The following is a 20,408-nucleotide window of genomic DNA, read 5'->3' on the forward strand; positions in this document are numbered from 1 at the left end:
ATGCCCCAAAAGATTCCAATAAGTCAGATTCTGTGGTGAGGTTCATTGGAACGTTCAGCCAGGAATGGACCACCATGCGTGATATCATGAAAAAACACTGGTCCGTACTGCTAACTGATCCGGTCTTGGCTGAGACACTCCCTAAGAATCCCTTGATGACCCCGAGGAGGGCCAAAAACTTAAAGGACCATCTGGTGAGGAGCCATTATGTTCCTCCCAAATCATACTTCTTTGGCCCTAGGAGCCCATTACGTGGCTGCTATCCTTGTGGCCACTGTGTGGCATGTAGTAATATAATCCGTAGTACATCTTTCTCCTCTTCTGATGGCCGAAATACATTTACTATCAAGCAGTACATCACGTGCAGTACTACGCACGTGGTGTACTTTGCGACCTGCACATGTCTTCTGACCTATGTCGGCCTCACCTCACGGGAGTTTCGTATCAGGGTCAGAGAACATGTGAGGGACGTTTCTGCAGCTGGTTCGGCAACAGATGTCACTCTTTTGAAAACTTTACCCAGGCATTTTAGGTCACACCACTCCTGCGACCCCTCTCTGTTAAAAGTGAGGGGCATTGATGCCATAGATGGGGGTATTAGGGGTGGTGACCTTAAAAAACGCCTGGCACAATGTGAGGCGAAATGGATCTCAGTTCTGGACACATTGGTCCCAAAGGGACTAAATGAGTCAATTAGTTACTCATCCTTTCTTTAGATTGGAATGCTATAGCGCCTTTGGGGGTTTTTTTGGATTACTCCTTAATGAATAATAAAGTACATGTAAATAGTTAATATTGGCAACTTTTTGCTCCTCTGTGCTGATTCTATGTCTCCTTTCCTTTCATTTCTTGTTTTTATCTATATGTATACATCCTCCCCTTTTTTACGTCTCCATTAGCCCATCAATAATATTGCCTGTTTTTGTTTTCAGGATAAACAGTGCCTTTTCTCCACAATTTATGCAGCGGTGTAGGAGGGAAGGACGAGAAAGATATTCCTATATATATACACGGAAGCCTCCTACTTCTGCTCCCCTTTTGGATACACAGTTCTTTCCTGTATTGACTCTTTTGCCGCTCTTGCAGCAATATGATACATCTATCCCCGGCTGTTTCTGCGCGCGTGCGGGGTCCGCCCTGCCTTGCCCTGTGTCAACGCTGCTGTCTATACGCCACGCGCATGCGCGGGATCCATGGTGACGTGTCCCCGCTCCCGCACATGCGCCAACTGGCGTGACGTGACGTAATGACGCTTGGGCTCGGCTGCGGCGGTCTGCGCATGCGCCGATACGTCACTTCTGGGGATTTCCTGTTTACAGCGGCGCGCATTTATAAACCGGCATTTGGTGGGCATGTATTACAGCACCTTTTCCCCTGAAGAAGATAAGAAAATCGTCATTGAAACGTACGTTGGGCTGGTCTGAGGGTTGCTTTGAGACTATATTGGTTACCATCTAGAGTCGGTCATCTTTGGCTCCATGTCCCCCTCCTCATCCAGTGGGATGATTCCCCTAACAATTTATTTGGGCATTTTTGCAATACCTACCAGCGTATTTTGGCTTTAACACTGAACTGTACATGTGTTAATTTGGTTCTTGTGCCCCTATATAGCCACCATACTTTCCATGTCTATGTTTACAGATATATACATGTGTGTTGGGATATGGGGGGAAATAGGACATTGTTACTTTTAAATATGGTCTCTGTTCTTAAGTGTTTTTAACCTTGTAATGAATTGTCACCTGTCATAATAAAAACCTGTCACATTTTTGCACCTTAAAAGCTTGCCGTTCCTCTTTTCCCTAATATGCATATAAGCTTGGACAGAAGGTGGGCCATTACATTTAATTGGACCTCCCGCATTAACTGTCTGGTTTTGTGGAGTTTCCCTCTATATAGCTGGCATGGGTAGAAGGATTCCAACAGTATAAATAGGAGGAGAGCAGATGTAATAGGTCTCCTCACCATATGTGATCAAAAGAACCTAACAAGACTAGCAGAGATTAACACCCACTAGCCTGCCTATGAATCAGAATACAGCAGGTCGACGCCAGAGTCTGCCTGTGTTGATTCCAGACACCAGAGAAACCATTGGGTGAAGTTTCAGAATCTGCAATGTGAACAGAGTCCACCGCCGCCATGACAGTCGGCGAAGATTTTGTAAGTCTCTGTGTGACATAAAGTAGTTATATTCTTGTACATAGGGGCAGTATTATAGTAGTTATATTCTTGTACATAGGGGCAGTATTATAGTAGTTATATTCTTGTATATAGGGGGCAGTATTATAGTAGTTATATTCTTGTATATAGGGGGCAGTATTATAGTAGTTATATTCTTGTACATAGGGGGCATTATTATAGTAGTTATATTCTTGTACATAGGGGCAGTATTATAGTAGTTATATTCTTGTACATAGAGGCAGTATTATAGTAGTTATATTCTTGTACATAGGGGCAGTATTACAGTAGTTATATTCTTGTACATAGGGGCAGTATTATAGTAGTTATATTCTTGTACATAGGGGGCATTATTATAGTAGTTATATTCTTGTACATAGGAGCAGTATTATAGTAGTTATAGTCTTGTACATAGGGACAGTATTTTAGTAGTTATATTCTTGTACATAGGGGGCATTATTATAGTGGATATATTCTTGTACATAGGGGACAGTATTATAGTAGTTATATTCTTGTACATAGGAGGCAGTATTATAGTAGTTATATTCCTGTACATAGGAGCAGTATTATAGTAGTTATATTCTTGTACATAGGGGCAGTATTATAGTAGTTATATTCCTGTACATAGGAGCAGTATTTTAGTAGTTATATTCTTGTACATAGGGGCAGTATTATAGTAGTTATATTCCTGTACATAGGAGCAGTATTTTAGTAGTTATATTCTTGTACATAGGGGGCATTATTATAGTGGATATACTCTTGTACATAGGGGACAGTATTATAGTAGTTATATTCCTGTACATAGGAGCAGTATTATAGTAGTTATATTCTTGTACATAGGGGCAGTATTATAGTAGTTATATTCCTGTACATAGGAGCAGTATTTTAGTAGTTATATTCTTGTACATAGGGGACAGTATTATAGTAGTTATATTCTTGTACATAGGGGCAGTATTATAGTAGTTATATTGTTGTACATAGGAGCAGTATTATAGTAGATATATTCTTGTACATAGGGGCAGTATTATAGTAGATATATTCTTGTACATAGGGGGCAGTATTATAGTAGTCATATTCTTATACATAGGGGCAGTATTATAGTAGTTATATTCTTGTACATAGGAGCAGTATTATAGTAGTTATATTCTTGTACATAGGGGCAGTATTATAGTAGATATATTCTTGTACATAGGGGCAGTATTATAGTAGTTATATTGTTGTATATAGGGGGCAGTATTATAGTAGTTATATTCCTGTATATAGGGGCAGTATTATAGTAGTTATATTCTTGTACTTAGGGAACAGTATTATAGTAGTTATATTCTTGTACATAGAGGCAGTATTATAGTAGATATATTCTTGTACATAGGGGCAGTATTATAGTAGTCATATTCTTATACATAGGGGCAGTATTATAGTAGTTATATTCTTGTACATAGGAGCAGTATTATAGTAGTTATATTCTTGTACATAGGGGCAGTATTATAGTAGATATATTCTTGTACATAGGGGCAGTATTATAGTAGTTATATTGTTGTATATAGGGGGCAGTATTATAGTAGTTATATTCCTGTATATAGGGGCAGTATTATAGTAGTTATATTCTTGTACTTAGGGAACAGTATTATAGTAGTTATATTCTTGTACATAGGGGCAGTATTATAGTAGATATATTCTTGTACATAGGGGGCAGTATTATAGTAGTCATATTCTTATACATAGGGGCAGTATTATAGTAGTTATATTCTTGTACTTAGGGAACAGTATTATAGTAGTTATATTCTTGTACATAGGGGCAGTAGTATAGTAGTTATATTCTTGTACATAGGGAACAGTATTATAGTAGTTATATTCTTGTACATAGGGGCAGTATTATAGTAGTTATATTGTTGTATATAGGGGCAGTATTATAGCAGTTATATTCCTGTATATAGGGGCATTTATATTCTTGTACATAGGGGACAGTATTATAGTAGTTATATTCTTGTACATAGGGGCAGTATTATAGTAGTTATATTCTTGTACATAGGGGCAGTATTATAGTAGTTATATTCTTGTACATAGGGGGCAGTATTATAGTAGTTATATTCTTGTACATAGGAGCAGTATTATAGTAGTTATATTCTTGTACATAGGGGCAGTATTATAGTAGTTATATTCTTGTACATAGGGGCAGTATTATAGTAGTTATATTCTTGTACATAGGGGCAGTATTATAGCAGTTATATTCTTGTACATAGGAGCAGTATTATAGTAGTTATATTCTTGTACATAGGAGCAGTATTATAGTAGTTATATTCTTGTACATAGGGGGCAGTATTATAGTAGTTATATTCTTGTACATAGGGGGCAGTATTATAGTAGTTATATTCTTGTACATAGGGGCAGTATTATAGTAGTTATATTCTTGTACATAGGAGCAGTATTATAGTAGTTATATTCTTGTACATAGGGGCGGTATAATTATTTTTTGTTCTTACATGCAGATACGTGCAGTATCATGCTTTCCCTGGAGTTAGTTTCTGCTGCTCCCATATCAACTATTTCCCCTGCAGCTCTTGCTCCCTCCTATATTAGATCACACAGGCAGCCGTATACTGAGGTATAGAATTATACATTATCTATGTGGAAATATATTAGTATATAGTTTGTGTTGCGTTATTCTATAGGGGCCCAGGTTACACTATATCCTTTTTCCTATGATATATAGTGTAATACGCTTGTTCTTACCCTCCCTCCGCTCTGCTGGAGCCCAGGACACCGTACGCCATCACCGTGATCTCGTGCGTCTTGCAGAAGTCCCGCAGTTTGCTCTGGTTCTTGTAGATGTGACATTCTATCTGTATGGAGTAACAAATAGTCTTGTGAGGTTTACCATTCGGTAATGAGACTGTGTCCGTCATTACAGCTCTTCATGGAATTGAGAAATGGATGCGTGAACACAAAGGACGTCCGTGCGTCCTACAGCTCCAAGAAACATTTTTTTCTTAAGATCCATAATAGTCACCTCATTGCAGGCCGGTTTGTACTTCAGGTCTTTCATGTTGAGAATCAGCTCCAGTTGCCTTCGGTTAAAATTGGAGACGCCGATGGATCTGGTGAGCCCGGCATCTTTGCACGCCTCCATAGCCTAGAAACAGCCAGTTCAGTCAGTGTTACAATAAAACGGACGCCACTGGGTGACGGTAGAGTGCTTCAGTTTGACTTTCGGATACCTGAGACTTGTATTTTCCTCTTTTTCATCTTTACTTTATAGCGAAAGGTCTAGTTTATTAGTGTAATTAGCTCTCTGGTGAAAGTCACCACCAGCTTTCAGTCTCTGGCTGTCAGTTATAGGGTATACTTTCTCTGGTTCATCCTTCTGCCAGACTCTGAGTCAATACACAATTCCTATATGGTTGGTTTGAGTTCAAAATGTGTGAACGGGAAAACCTCAAATTCCAATTAAAATAATAACTCTGAGTCAACCTTTTTATTCCTATCCTTGTGTTTTGACTACCTGGACTGACTCGCTTTTGTTCCTGACTTTGATCTCTTAGTTCTAACCCTATTTGTGTGACTATTCACTGGTCAGCAGCTACTCTGTTTAGTCAACCCAGGAGGCCCTGCAAAAGTCCAGATTCCTTTTTTTAGGGGTTAAAAGATGAAGGCTACCCTCTTATGAGCTGCCAATGTGCTTTCTTACATCAATGTTATTTAAGACATACTCCACCAGGGAAAGGAAAAAAGTGGACCCAGCACCAAAAAAAATCCGGAATATTAAAACATTTAAATTTTATTGGACATCTAAAATTACAGGGGGGTCCATAAATGAGAGGACACGCATAAGGACACCCTACGCGTTTCGGACAATAAAGTCCATAAATGAGAGGACACGCATAAGGAGACCCTACGTGTTTCGAACAATAAATAAAAACTAGTCCTATGATTAAGGACTGTTTTTTATTTATTGTCCGAAAGGCGTAGGGTGTCCTTATGCGTGTCCTCTCATTTATGGACCCCCCTGTAATTTTAGATGTCCAAAAAAATTTTGATGTTTTAATATTCCGGATTTTTTTGGAGCTGGGTCGACATTTTTCCTTTCCTCAGTCATATACCACCCTGGCCTATCTGGAGGACTACGAGCAGGGCCGGCGTCAGCACCCGGCAAACCCGGGCAAATGCCGGGGCCCTGGAGAGCCGGGGGGGCCCACTCGGCCTCGTCAGTTCTCCTGTCCCTTGGCCGGGGCCCACTCGCCTTTACAGTTCTGCAGTCCCCGGCCGAGTTCCGGGGACCGCAGTCCTCGGCAGCAATCTGCGGCGCCGTCACTTTAAGGCTCGCAGACATCCTCGTTTGAATTTCATCTGTGGGCGGAGCTACCGCCTTCTCAGTCCCACAGATGAAGGAGGCGAGCTTCTGTCCGGCGCTGTGTGGGCCCCCTCTCCACCGTGACCTAATCGGGTAAGTGCCCTCCCCGCCTCCCCATTATAGGCCCCGGTGAGCTGCTTCTACCCCCTGGATGTATGCCCTGGCCCCTGCCAATGCCCCCACCCGCCGATTCCGCGGGTGTGGGCCCCGCCGAGCCGCGGGTGTGGGCCCTGCCGAGCCGCGGGTGCTGCCAGTGCCGCGGGTGCTGGCCCCGCCGAGCCGCGGGTGTGGGCCCTGCCGAGCCGCGGGTGCTGCCAGTGCCGCGGGTGCTGTACCCGCCGAGCCGCGGGTGTGGGCCCCACAGAGCAGCAGAGTTGTGTGCATTTGTCTGAATGTAGCAGAGTTGTATGTGTTTGTCTGTATGTAGCAGAGTTGTATGTGTTTGTATGTAGCAGAGTTGTATGTGTTTGTCTGTATGTAGCAGAGTTGTATGTGTTTGTCTGTATGTAGCAGAGTTGTATGTGTTTGTATGTAGCAGAGTTGTATGTGTTTGTCTGTATGTAGCAGAGTTGTATGTGTTTGTCTGTATGTAGCAGAGTTGTATGTGTTTGTCTGTATGTAGCAGAGCTGTATGTGTTTGTATGTAGCAGAGTTGTATGTGTTTGTCTGTATGTAGCAGAGCTGTATGTGTTTGTATGTAGCAGAGTTGTATGTGTTTGTCTGTATGTAGCAGAGTTGTGTGTGTGTGTGTCTGTCTGTATGCAGCAGACTTGTGTGTGTGTGTGTGTGTGTCTGTAAGTGTATATGACTGTATATATTTGTCTGTTTATATGTATTTTTGTGAGTTTGTCTTTAAATATGTATATGTTCGTATCGGTGTCTGTGTGTGGATGGGGCCCACTGGGACTCTTCCGCCCGGGGCCCACAAAAACCTGGAGCCGGCCCTGACTACGAGCACCTTTAAGTCCTGAAGCACAGTCGCCTATGGTAAGCTGAAGTCTTTTGTCTTTCATCATACTCCACCAAGACCACTAAATATTGTACCCCAATATTTACTTTCCACGTTTCGCGGATATCTGTGTTATGAAAAATCAGTTTCCCATTTTCATCCTTGGGAAAGTCACCCCCAGCTTTCCGTCTCTGGCTGTCAGTTATAGGGTATACTTTATCTGGTTCATCCTTCTGCCAGACTCTGAGTCAACCTTTTTATTCCTATCCTTGCGTTTTGACTACCTGGCCGGACTCGCTTTTGTTCCTGACTTTGGTCTCTTAGTTCTAACTCTATTTTTGTGACTAGTCACTGGTCAGCAGCTACTCTGTTTAGTCAACCCAGGAGGCCCTGCAAAAGTCCAGATTCCTTTTTTTAGGGGTTAAAAGATGAAGGCTACCCTCTTATGAGCTGCCAATGTGCTTTCTTATATCAACGTTATTTAAGACATACTCCACCAAGGAAAGGAAAAAAGTGGACCCAGCACCAATAAAATCCGGAATATTAAAACATTAAAATTTTATTGGACATCTAAAATTACAGGGGGGTCTATAAATGAGAGGACACGCATAAGGACACCCTACACTTTTCAGACAATAAATAAAAACCAGTCCATAAATGAGAGGACACGCATAAGGACACCCTACGTGTTTCGGACAATAAATAAAAAAGTCCATAAATGAGAGGACACGCATAAGGACACCCTACACATTTCGGACAATGAATAAAAACCAGTCCATAAATGAGAGGACACGCATAAGGACACCCTACGCTTTTCAAACTATAAATAAAAAACAGTTTTTTGATTAAGGACTGTTTTTGATTTATTGTCCGGAACACGTAGGGTTTCCTTATGCGTGTCCTCTCATTTATGGACTGGTTTTTATTCATTGTCCGAAACGCGTAGGGTGTCCTTATGCGTGCCCTCTCATTTATGGACCCCCCTGTAATTTTAGATGTCCAAAAAAATTTTGATGTTTTAATATTACGGATTTTTTTGGAGCTGGGTCCACTTTTTTTCCTTTCCTCAGTCATATACCAGCCTGGCCTATCTGGAGGACTACGAGCACCTTTAAGTCCTGGAACACAGTCGCCTATGGTAAGCTGAAGTCTTTTGTCTTTCATTATACTCCACCAAGACCACTAAATATTGTACCCCAATATTTACCTTCCACGTTTCGCGGATATCTGTGTTATGAAAAATCAGTTTCCCGTTTTCATCCTTGGGAATGTCACCCCCAGCTTTCAGTCTCTGGCTGTCAGTTATAGGGTATACTTTATCTGGTTCATCCTTCTGCCAGACTCTGAGTCGACCTTTTTATTCCTATCCTTGTGTTTTGACTACCTGGACTGACTCGCTTTTGTTCCTGACTTTGATCCCTTAGTTATAACCCTATTTTTGTGACTATTCACTGGCCAGCAGCTACTCTGTTTAGTCAACCCAGGGGGCCCTGCAAAAGTCCAGATTCCTTTTTTTAGTGGTTAAAAGATGATGGCTACCCTCTGATGAGCTGCCAATGTGCTTTCTTACATCAATGTTATTTAAGATATACTCCACCAAGACCACTAAATATTCTACCCCAATATTTACCTTCCACGTTTCCCGGATATCTGTGTTGTGAAAAATCAGTTTCCCGTTTTCATCCTTGGGAAAGGGATCATCTCCGGGCTGGGGGAGAAAAATTGTTTACAAAGTATTAATTTCGGGAATATCATGATTTCTCTAGTCACAACCAAAGCTGCATTTAGATTTAGTGTTAGGGGACCTCCTGCGTCCCCCTAAAGTAACTTTTTAAGGAGTTAGGCTCTTCTCACCTCTTAGCTATGGCTTCTTTTAGAAAAGGACGTTACAAAGCTATGTCAAAGTGTATGTTGCACAACTCCACCATTCACCTGCCCCTAATGACCTACAATGGGGCCTATTGGGGCACCGTCACATCATTATATAGAGTGCAATGCTATATTATTGGTCATTTCCAAAATAATAAAACCCTATGGTGGACAAACCTTAAACTCCACCGGTGTGTGGATAATGTAGAGATCTATGTAATCCAGCTCCAAATCCTTCAAAGATTTTTCCAGCGCAGTTCGGACCCTCTCAGGAGCGTGGTCAGTATTCCAAAGCTACAGAAGAAATAAACATGTCAACAACTAAACATCGCCCCCTAGAGGCCATATTAATGAGAAAACAGGTGAAACTAACATTTTGATTTTACAAGCTTTTCGGTTACCTTCCCAGTGTAAAAAATGGCTTCTCTCTTCACCGTTCCATCGGCAATCTTTGCTCGAATGCCTTTGCCAACTTGGACTTCATTCATGTAAGCAGAGGTGCTGTCAATGAGGCGATATCCGACATCGATTGCCAGCTCGGTGCTCTCTCTGGCCTGTTCATTGGAGTACTGTGCGAAATATGATAAAATAATTCATAAAACATCAGGAAATTACAAAAAAAATCTAGAATAATTAAATACCGAAAGTGGCTACAAAGAGTGTCTCACTCTCTGGAGGACTCGAGACAGCCATGTATTACATGGTCAGGCCATTGACATCAATAAGGATAGATTGCAATACTTCATTTGACCTGTGGCGTCACTGCAGGGGATTTTGACACCTCCTATAGGTGTAGATCAGACTTGATCACTAGGTCAGTGGACTTTTTGCGCTGCTCTTATCAACCAAGGACCTCAAGGAGGAGGTTAAGGGGAAGTCAGTGAACGGCCGAGCTATGACTATGTCACCAGTGTTTCTGTTTTATAGTAAGTGCCCAAAATAGAGGGGAAGGTCGATCATTGCCATGTGAGATTTACAGAGACTATGGTCAGGAATACAGATACAAGTAAGAGATAGTTGCAAACAGATATACATATGAGTCAGTTACCATTTCCTTCTTGCTAGGCCTTGGTGCTAGCTTGGCACAGGGGAGGTGCTGTGGAGACACTGGTTTCTTTGGAACGCCCCCCACATTTACTGGACGCAACCTCTCTCTCAAAATGAACCCATGTACCTCCCACCTGGTAACCTACGACTGGGCTGGACATTGAAAAAAATTATGAATTGGCAGTTTTCCCCATATCTCCGACTCTGAGCATCCACGCGGAAGAAATTACCATCATGTTTCTTATTATGATTTTATCTATTCATAGCTAGGAAACATGATGGTCTATTGTCTTCCCTAAGCTAGTTCTTAATAATGAGATGATATGCACATCCCCCAATTATGGAAAAATATGTGTTACGTGGGTCTCACCGTCCTGGGGCTGATAATATGCCTGCCATATATATGGAAGCTACGCTCACCCCAATATTTTACTTCTTACAGAGGAGCCTCAATGTCTGAAAGTTCTCTTTGACGCTGCTTCTAGAACTAGCAGTTGCCTGCCCACTTCCCTAGCTGAATTACTTTTGTTAGCAGGGTGGCTAGCTATAGTCAAGGGCTGCTTCCTTGTTGTAAATAACTTTGTCACCTTCCATTTGTTCCAAGATCTTCGTATTGGATTTCTATCCTGTCTTGGTGACTGGATATAGGTTAGGAAGTGTGAATAAGTATGTATGATTGGCAGGTGACTGGCATGCATTGATATGCCATATTCCTCACAACATCCGTGCCCAGAGACCCTTTGGTGTCACATCCCAGCAATCATTCTGAACTGTATCTAGGATTAGCCCATGCTTGCTTACCGATGATGGGGCAAAAGTGCCAAATCCGATCACAGGTATCTTGTGCCCATCGTTTAGCACAATGCAGGAGTCTGACTTGAGAGCCATAGTGCAACGGGAACAGTATCCTGCACCAATGCAACAAAGAAAAGCTGCCTACTGTTTTTATCCAGTCCTCGCCCCACCCTCAACCATATAACTCTGGATTCGAGAAGTCTCCTCTGCCAATTCAATGGATGTGGTTGTGGCGCCCTGTGGAAATTGGGCACTGTCATTGCCAGTGGAAGAAGCATGTAGTGATCCTATATCTGGTTGATACAAACACAATACATACTGTAGAGGTCGACTCTAAAACAAATATTACCCTCCCAGTCACCCAAATCATCCCCGACGTAGCCCTGCCTATTCATGGATACCGCAGAGTAGATGAATAAACAACAGACGCCGATGTGCACACAAACAGGACTCAACGCGTTTCGACTGCAATGTGCAAGTTGTTCGTAGTAATGCTAGAATTGTAGAATTCACGGGTCTGCTCCATCTTTTATATATGAGGGCAGAGGATTGAGCACGACCTGGACCCAGAGACTCTTTAGCCTCCATAGTTATAGAGCCCTCTTAGTGCATCTCCACTATTACTAAGCTCCACTTTGTGGAGAAATTCTCACCCTCCAATACTGCCTAATGTGTCCCCACATAGTGACCATGCGCTCTTATTTCCATCCACCGCAGCATTGTTGCCTCTTAGTGCCCATTCACAATCTGAGTATGAGCCTGTTACACTAGGTACGGGGAAGTACCAAGGGCACGATGGAAGGGAAGGGAAACCCTGTGTCTAGGGAGAGGGAAGATGGTGACCCCTGACCAAACCTACTGCTGGTCCCTGGGGTCCCTCACCACCCTAGATAGGTTTTGCACCTATGCGACGAGCAGGATACCTGACCCTAGATATCCCTATGCGACGAGCAGTATACCTGACCCTAGATATCCCTATGTGACGAGCAGGATGCCTGACCCTAGATATCCCTATGCCCCGAGCAGTATACCTGACCCTAGATATCCCTATGCGCCGAGCAGGATACCTGACCCTAGATATCCCTATGCGACGAGCAGGATGCCTGACCCTAGATATCCCTATGCCCCGAGCAGTATACCTGACCCTAGATATCCCTATGCGCCGAGCAGGATACCTGACCCTAGATATCCCTATGCGCCGAGCAGGATACCTGACCCTAGATATCCCTATGCGCCGAGCAGTATACCTGACCCTAGATAGGTTTTGCACCTATGCGACGAGCAGGATACCTGACCCTAGATATCCCTATGCGACGAGCAGTATACCTGACCCTAGATATCCCTATGTGACGAGCAGGATGCCTGACCCTAGATATCCCTATGCCCCGAGCAGTATACCTGACCCTAGATATCCCTATGCGCCGAGCAGGATACCTGACCCTAGATATCCCTATGCCCCGAGCAGTATACCTGACCCTAGATATCCCTATGCGCCGAGCAGGATACCTGACCCTAGATATCCTATGCGACGAGCAGGATACCTGACCCTAGATATCCCTATGCGACGAGCAGTATACCTGACCCTAGATATCCCTATGCGACGAGCAGGATACCTGACCCTAGATATCCCTATGCGACGAGCAGGATACCTGACCCTAGATATCCCTATGCGACGAGCAGTATACCTGACCCTAGATATCCCTATGCGACGAGCAGGATGCCTGACCCTAGATATCCCTATGCGACGAGCAGAATACCTGACCCTAGATATCCCTATGCGACGAGCAGGATACCTAACCCTAGATATCCCTATGCGACGAGCAGGATACCTGACCCTAGATATCCCTATGCGACGAGCAGGATATCTGACCCTAGATATCAATATGCGACGAGCAGTATACCTGACCCTAGATATCCCTATGCGACGAGCAGTATACCTGACCCTAGATATCCCTATGCGACGAGCAGGATACCTGACCCTAGATATCAATATGCGACGAGCAGTATACCTGACCCTAGATATCCCTATGCGACGAGCAGGATACCTGACCCTAGATATCCCTATGCGACGAGCAGGATGCCTGACCCTAGATATCCCTATGCGACGAGCAGTATACCTAACCCTAGATATCCCTATGCGACGAGCAGTATACCTGACCCTAGATATCCCTATGCGACGAGCAGTATACCTGACCCTAGATATCCCTATGCGACGAGCAGGATACCTGACCCTAGATATCCCTATGCGACGAGCAGGATGCCTGACCCTAGATATCCCTATGCGACGAGCAGGATACCCGACCCTAGATATCCCTATGCAACGAGCAGGATACCCGACCCTAGATATCCCTATGTGACGAGCAGTATACCTAACCCTAGATATCCCTATGCGACGAGCAGGATACCTGACCCTAGATATCCCTATGCGACGAGCAGTATACCTGACCCTAGATATCCCTATGTGACGAGCAGGATGCCTGACCCTAGATATCCCTATGCCCCGAGCAGTATACCTGACCCTAGATATCCCTATGCGCCGAGCAGGATACCTGACCCTAGATATCCTATGCGACGAGCAGGATACCTGACCCTAGATATCCCTATGCGACGAGCAGTATACCTGACCCTAGATATCCCTATGCGACGAGCAGGATACCTGACCCTAGATATCCCTATGCGACGAGCAGTATACCTGACCCTAGATATCCCTATGCGACGAGCAGGATGCCTGACCCTAGATATCCCTATGCGACGAGCAGGATACCTAACCCTAGATATCCCTATGCGACGAGCAGGATACCTGACCCTAGATATTAATATGCGACGAGCAGTATACCTGACCCTAGATATCCCTATGCGACGAGCAGTATACCTGACCCTAGATATCCCTATGCGACGAGCAGGATACCTGACCCTAGATATCAATATGCGACGAGCAGTATACCTGACCCTAGATATCCCTATGCGACGAGCAGTATACCTGACCCTAGATATCCCTATGCGACGAGCAGTATACCTGACCCTAGATATCCCTATGTGCCGAGCAGGATACCTGACCCTAGATATCCCTATGCGCCGAGCAGGATACCTGACCCTAGATATCCCTATGCGACGAGCAGGATGCCTGACCCTAGATATCCCTATGTGACGAGCAGGATGCCTGACCCTAGATATCCCTATACGCCGAGCAGGATACCTGACCCTAGATATCCCTATGTGACGAGCAGGATGCCTGACCCTAGATATCCCTATGCGCCGAGCAGGATACCTGACCCTAGATATCCCTATGCGACGAGCAGGATGCCTGACCCTAGATATCCCTATGCGACGAGCAGTATACCTAACCCTAGATATCCCTATGCGACGAGCAGGATACCTGACCCTAGATATCCCTAGTGCTGGGCCTTAAAATGGGGAACGGATGGGATGAGCTCTTTATCAACCCCACTAAACAACTATAGAAGACACAAGGAACACAGGGGGAAAAGCATAACTACTTATCATTAGATGAGTCAAGTAGAGGTTTAGCAGAGTTTTCAGCAATGATACCACAGAGGATTACAAGCCACCTGCTTGCAACCTCAGCTTGAAGGACCTGAAAATATCACCAGAACCAGTCCAAAGAAAGGAAGGAGTATTTAAATACCAAGGGAAAACTACTTATAGCAATGAATCTATAATTTGATCGCTATAATAGACCTAACTATTCAGTATGGTGAACCACCCAATTGATTCTATAACAACATCTTGACAGAAAAAAGTGGTATTTGACCCAAAATTAATAAAACTATTTTTTATTGAAGTATTACAACCATATTAAAATTATTAAAAAAGCAATAAGTCCATAAGGATGGCTTCACCACACATAATTATAGTATAATAGGCATACACATAATAATGCCAGTTCACTAACAGGGTCACATACAACTGAAAATGGTAGAAGGGGGTGTGAGGGTTTATAATAACAATAAATATTTTTTAGAGTAAACTGCACAGTGCATAGAGGGTAACTTAATTGCCAGTGCTGATCAATGTATACAATTACAATACACTAAGTACCTCTCAACTAACATGCATAACCCTTATCAATATCCACCCATATATCCCCCCAGTTTAGTGGGTAACCATAATGATCATACTGACCCGTTACATTAGTAATGTGAAGTCTCCCAGGTCCCAACGCACGTTTCACCTCTTCATCAGGGGACGTATGGGCATCATCATTATGGTTATCACACTTCATACCTGCAGCGCTCACATCCGTCATCCGTGTACAAAATGGAAATCTAGGCTTAGTGTGTCGACCTGGTGCAGTAGTTTCGGCATGTGTCTAGACTTGTGGGGTTCTGATGCCTGACCTACCTATGAGGCAGTTAAATTTGGCTTAGGAGACCTGCAGGTGGTCTAGACATCTTGGACCACACTCATATTGTGAATTGGTGCCACTGAGTTGCTGGATTGCTGGCAAGGAGACAATGTTACGTTGGGTGTCCTCTCACCGCGCAACACAAAGGGAAAACCACAGAAGATGTAAAGGAAGGCCCTGGCAGGCTCATACTAACACTCACCAATGTCTGAACCCTACAATCCCTAACGTCCCTAGACGGGTCCTTCTCCTGTGCACCATCACGTGCCTATGCCCTCGCTAGCCCTGAACTCACCCTGATTAGTGTGTTGGCCACTAGTCATGCTACTGCAATAATGCAACATGAGGAACATAAGACAAATGGGGGGGGAAAGACACAACAAAAAGTACTCCTAAGTTTCTCCAGCAAGAAACTTCACAGCTGCAACTGAAACAAACACCTCAGCTTCTCCAGAGACAGACTCCTTCAAAGTGATTAGTATAGAAGATCTATCACCGGCATGGAGTGAAACCAGGAGTGGGTAAATATAGTGGAAGGGAGTGATGATAAGATGATGCAGCTTTGATTAAGTCTAAGAGTCATCTCAACCCGAAAGGAAAATGTCCTTAAACTCTTCAGCATCAAATGAAACTAAATGCACTCTAATACGCTGTAGACTGCACAGAGGACCTGCGATCAATTAAGCGTTGAGACCTCCTGATCCCAGATACCCCAGAGGTAACAGGCGGACGCGACCCACTTCTGACAAGGGATTATTTTCGCTGCCAAATCTTACTTCCACCTGACCTGGGTGGTGTGCCGCCATACTCTGTTGTAGGAACTGTTTTTGCTTTCTTTTCTACCCACTCAACATCTACATCATGTGCTTCCATGTCCCAGCCCTACGTGTCCCTACCCCTCTCTTTTTTCCACCTCTCTAACTGGGACCAGTGCACTTTCGATGTGGTATTTAAGGAGGCCCCATGTTGGGAGGGACTAAAATATTCCTAAATTGTCAACACCAATGATAGTTACTATGAAGAAGTGCAGGGACCTTTCTGGTTGTAAAGTCCTCATGTCTGGTGGCTGAAGAAAGGTACGAATAAATCGGCACGGTGAAGCCCGAGTGAAGAAAGGAAGGGAGTTTTCTTCTCACATGTGCGCCTCAATGGAAGAAACACGGCCCAAAGGGGCATTTCCCAACCGGGTCTCCCCACCAACCAAAAATGTACGTATCCTGAAGATAACTTTGAGTATAGGGAGTAACCCTCTCACTGTTACGGTAAGATCTGGAAATAGATATATAACGGGGTTCTTATAGTAAAAGACTGAAGTTTAAAGTCTGTGCCCCCCCCACTCATCATCATTTGTTTTTTGTTATTTTAGTAATTTTTCTAATATTTTTGTTGCATTTGTTGCCTTTTTTAGTGCCAAATTTCTTAAAGTGGCATTTGTGGTTCAAGAATTTTAGTATCAAAATAAAATACAAAAATAATAAAATATAAATAGTAAAAAAAAAATATAAGAATTTTAGTATCAAAATAAAATACAAAAATAATAAAATATAAATAGTAAAAAAAATACAAGAATTTTAGTATCAAAATAAAACACAAAAATAGTAAAAAAAATACAAGAATTTTAGTATCAAAATAAAATACAAAAATAATAAAATATAAATAGTAAAAAAAATACAAGAATTTTAGTATCAAAATAAAATACAAAAATAATAAAATATAAATAGTAAAAAAAATAAAAAAAATACAAGAATTTTAGTATCAAAATAAAATACAAAAATAATAAAATATAAATAGTAAAAAAAATACAAGAATTTTAGTATCAAAATAAAACACAAAAATAGTAAAAAAAATACAAGAATTTTAGTATCAAAATAAAATACAAAAATAATAAAATATAAATAGTAAAAAAAATACAAGAATTTTAGTATCAAAATAAAATACAAAAATAAAATCTAAATAGTAAAAAAAATACAAGAATTTTAGTATCAAAATAAAATACAAAAATAATAAAATATAAATAGTAAAAAAAATACAAGAATTTTAGTATCAAAATAAAATACAAAAATAATAAAATCTAAATAGTAAAAAAAAATGCAAAAATTTTTAGTATAAAAATAAAATACAAAAATAATAAAATATAAATAGTAAAAAAAATACAGGAATTTTAGTATCAAAATAAAATACAAAAATAATAAAATATAAATAGTAAAAAAAATACAAGAATTTTAGTATCAAAATAAAACACAAAAATAGTAAAAAAAATACAAGAATTTTAGTATCAAAATAAAATACAAAAATAATAAAATATAAATAGTAAAAAAAATACAAGAATTTTAGTATCAAAATAAAATACAAAAATAATAAAATATAAATAGTAAAAAAAATAAAAAAAATACAAGAATTTTAGTATCAAAATAAAATACAAAAATAATAAAATATAAATAGTAAAAAAAATACAAGAATTTTAGTATCAAAATAAAACACAAAAATAGTAAAAAAAATACAAGAATTTTAGTATCAAAATAAAATACAAAAATAATAAAATATAAATAGTAAAAAAAATACAAGAATTTTAGTATCAAAATAAAATACAAAAATAATAAAATATAAATAGTAAAAAAAAATAAAAAAAATACAAGAATTTTAGTATCAAAATAAAATACAAAAATAATAAAATATAAATAGTAAAAAAAATACAAGAATTTTAGTATCAAAATAAAACACAAAAATAGTAAAAAAAATACAAGAATTTTAGTATCAAAATAAAATACAAAAATAATAAAATATAAATAGTAAAAAAAATACAAGAATTTTAGTATCAAAATAAAATACAAAAATAAAATCTAAATAGTAAAAAAAATACAAGAATTTTAGTATCAAAATAAAATACAAAAATAATAAAATATAAATAGTAAAAAAAATACAAGAATTTTAGTATCAAAATAAAATACAAAAATAATAAAATCTAAATAGTAAAAAAAAATGCAAAAATTTTTAGTATAAAAATAAAATACAAAAATAATAAAATATAAATAGTAAAAAAAATACAGGAATTTTAGTATCAAAATAAAATACAAAAATAATAAAATCTAAATAGTAAAAAAAAAATGCAAAAATTTTTAGTATAAAAATAAAATACAAAAATAATAAAATATAAATAGTAAAAAATACAAAATAAATAATGCTCCTTTTTTTTTTTTACATCTTTTAGAGAAAAGAGTCGGATTTTCTACTAAAATTTTGAGCAAATATTTCAGATGTCAATACAGTCGATCCGGAAGTAAATTTGCACAAACTTTTTGGGCATAAGTGAGAAATTGGCAGCAGACACCCGTAAAACAAAAAACCAGGTCCACATTGGTGAACATAAAAAAAAAAAATGCATATGCAATAGGCTTAAAAAAAATAGTAAAAGAAGAATTTGCCAAAAAGCAATCAATTTCTGCTATTAACCATTTAGTTGCACAATTTCTATGATTCAAGATTCAGAAATACATCATAACAATACACAGAGCAACATATGATATTGCTGAAATGGGTCATAACTAATGTTTTGCCATGTATGATACTATTGCTACATGATTGCTAGATTCCAAAAAAAAATAAAACCTGAATCGCATCTCCTATAGCAATGAAATAAAGCAACTAAATGGTTAACAGAGTAAATAGAGTGAGTAAATATCACAGGTGGTAAGAAATATCTAAGTAAATATTTAAAGCTTTAATAAAGTAAAGCAAATAATGTCCATAACGTGTAACATACAGAGACTGTGTGCCGGTAATGATTCATGGGGGTGAGGGGGTGGGGGGAGTATAACTTCTCTCCCAGATGGAGTAGCTACTCCTTTAGGAGAGATCCTCAGTATCAGATCCGACCCTTAACATTCTCCCTGATCAACTGTTACCACCTCCCACAGCAAGGGGATGTAAACAAAGGAGGACAGAAACATTTTTTTACCACTTCTGTCTTCTCTGTCGCTGTCTACAGGACGCTTAGTGAGCCCCATGCAGAGAATAGAGTCATCGGCAGCACCAATGCTTCTGTGGGACATGATTATTGGGTGTCTGCCATAGCACAACTGCTAGGTCCTACCTAATCCAGATTATCTCTGCCAGAGTCTTCTACTATTGCAAAGATATGTGTTCCCCTGTAACAAGGGCCTTCTGTGGGTGGCCCAGTTACAGTAAAAAAAAAAAAAAATGTGTGTGTGTGTATGTATGTATGTATGTATGTATGTATGTATGTATGTATGTATGTATGTATATATATATATATATATATATATATACATATACACTATGTATAGATATATTACACATACATATTTTGACTGTTGAAAGCCATTTCAGGTTACGATGCAATGAAAATTCCTAAGAAAATGTCAAGGGAGCGTAAAGCTCTTATCACAGTAAAAGTAGGGTACATAGAATATGTAAACATGGCACGGTGACTCAGTGGTTAGCACTGCAGTCCTGTGGTGGCTCAGTGGTTAGCACTGAAGTCTTGCAGCGCCAGGGTCCTGGGTTCAAATCCCACCAAGGACAACATCTGCAAGGAGTTTGTATGTTCTCCCCGTGTTTGCGTGGGTTTCCTCCAGGTTCCCCGCTTTCCTCCCACAATCCAAAAACATACTGATAGAGAACTTTGATTGTGAGCCCCAATGGGGACAGTGTTGCCATTGTACATAAAGCGCTGTGGAATTAACAGCGCTATATAAATTAATAAATATTATTATACTTGATTATTTACTCATTTTTTCCATTTGTTTTCCTTCTTGATTTTGCTGCCTCCAGTCTGAATCCATAAAATGCACATTCCAATAAAAAAACAAACAAAAAAAAAACCAAAAACATTATGA

At 40.3% G+C, this 20,408-nt stretch overlaps 1 protein-coding gene across 1 annotated transcript in view; it reads right to left on the reverse strand.

Annotated features, from left to right (window-relative positions):
- The window catches only part of LOC142302271 (estradiol 17 beta-dehydrogenase 5-like), a 44,879-nt gene that overhangs the window by 14,300 nt on the left and 10,171 nt on the right, over nucleotides 1–20,408 (reverse strand). Inside the window, exons 10-15 of the mRNA XM_075343341.1 lie at nucleotides 11,193–11,299; nucleotides 9,746–9,913; nucleotides 9,522–9,638; nucleotides 9,106–9,183; nucleotides 5,186–5,308; nucleotides 4,909–5,018 (exon numbers count right to left, since the gene is read on the reverse strand). Coding sequence (XP_075199456.1) covers nucleotides 4,909–5,018; nucleotides 5,186–5,308; nucleotides 9,106–9,183; nucleotides 9,522–9,638; nucleotides 9,746–9,913; nucleotides 11,193–11,299 — 703 coding nt within the window. The remainder of the gene's footprint in view (nucleotides 1–4,908; nucleotides 5,019–5,185; nucleotides 5,309–9,105; nucleotides 9,184–9,521; nucleotides 9,639–9,745; nucleotides 9,914–11,192; nucleotides 11,300–20,408) is intronic.

The sequence above is a fragment of the Anomaloglossus baeobatrachus genome, chromosome 4 (assembly GCF_048569485.1).
Source record: "Anomaloglossus baeobatrachus isolate aAnoBae1 chromosome 4, aAnoBae1.hap1, whole genome shotgun sequence".
NCBI classification, from domain to species: domain Eukaryota; kingdom Metazoa; phylum Chordata; class Amphibia; order Anura; family Aromobatidae; genus Anomaloglossus; species Anomaloglossus baeobatrachus.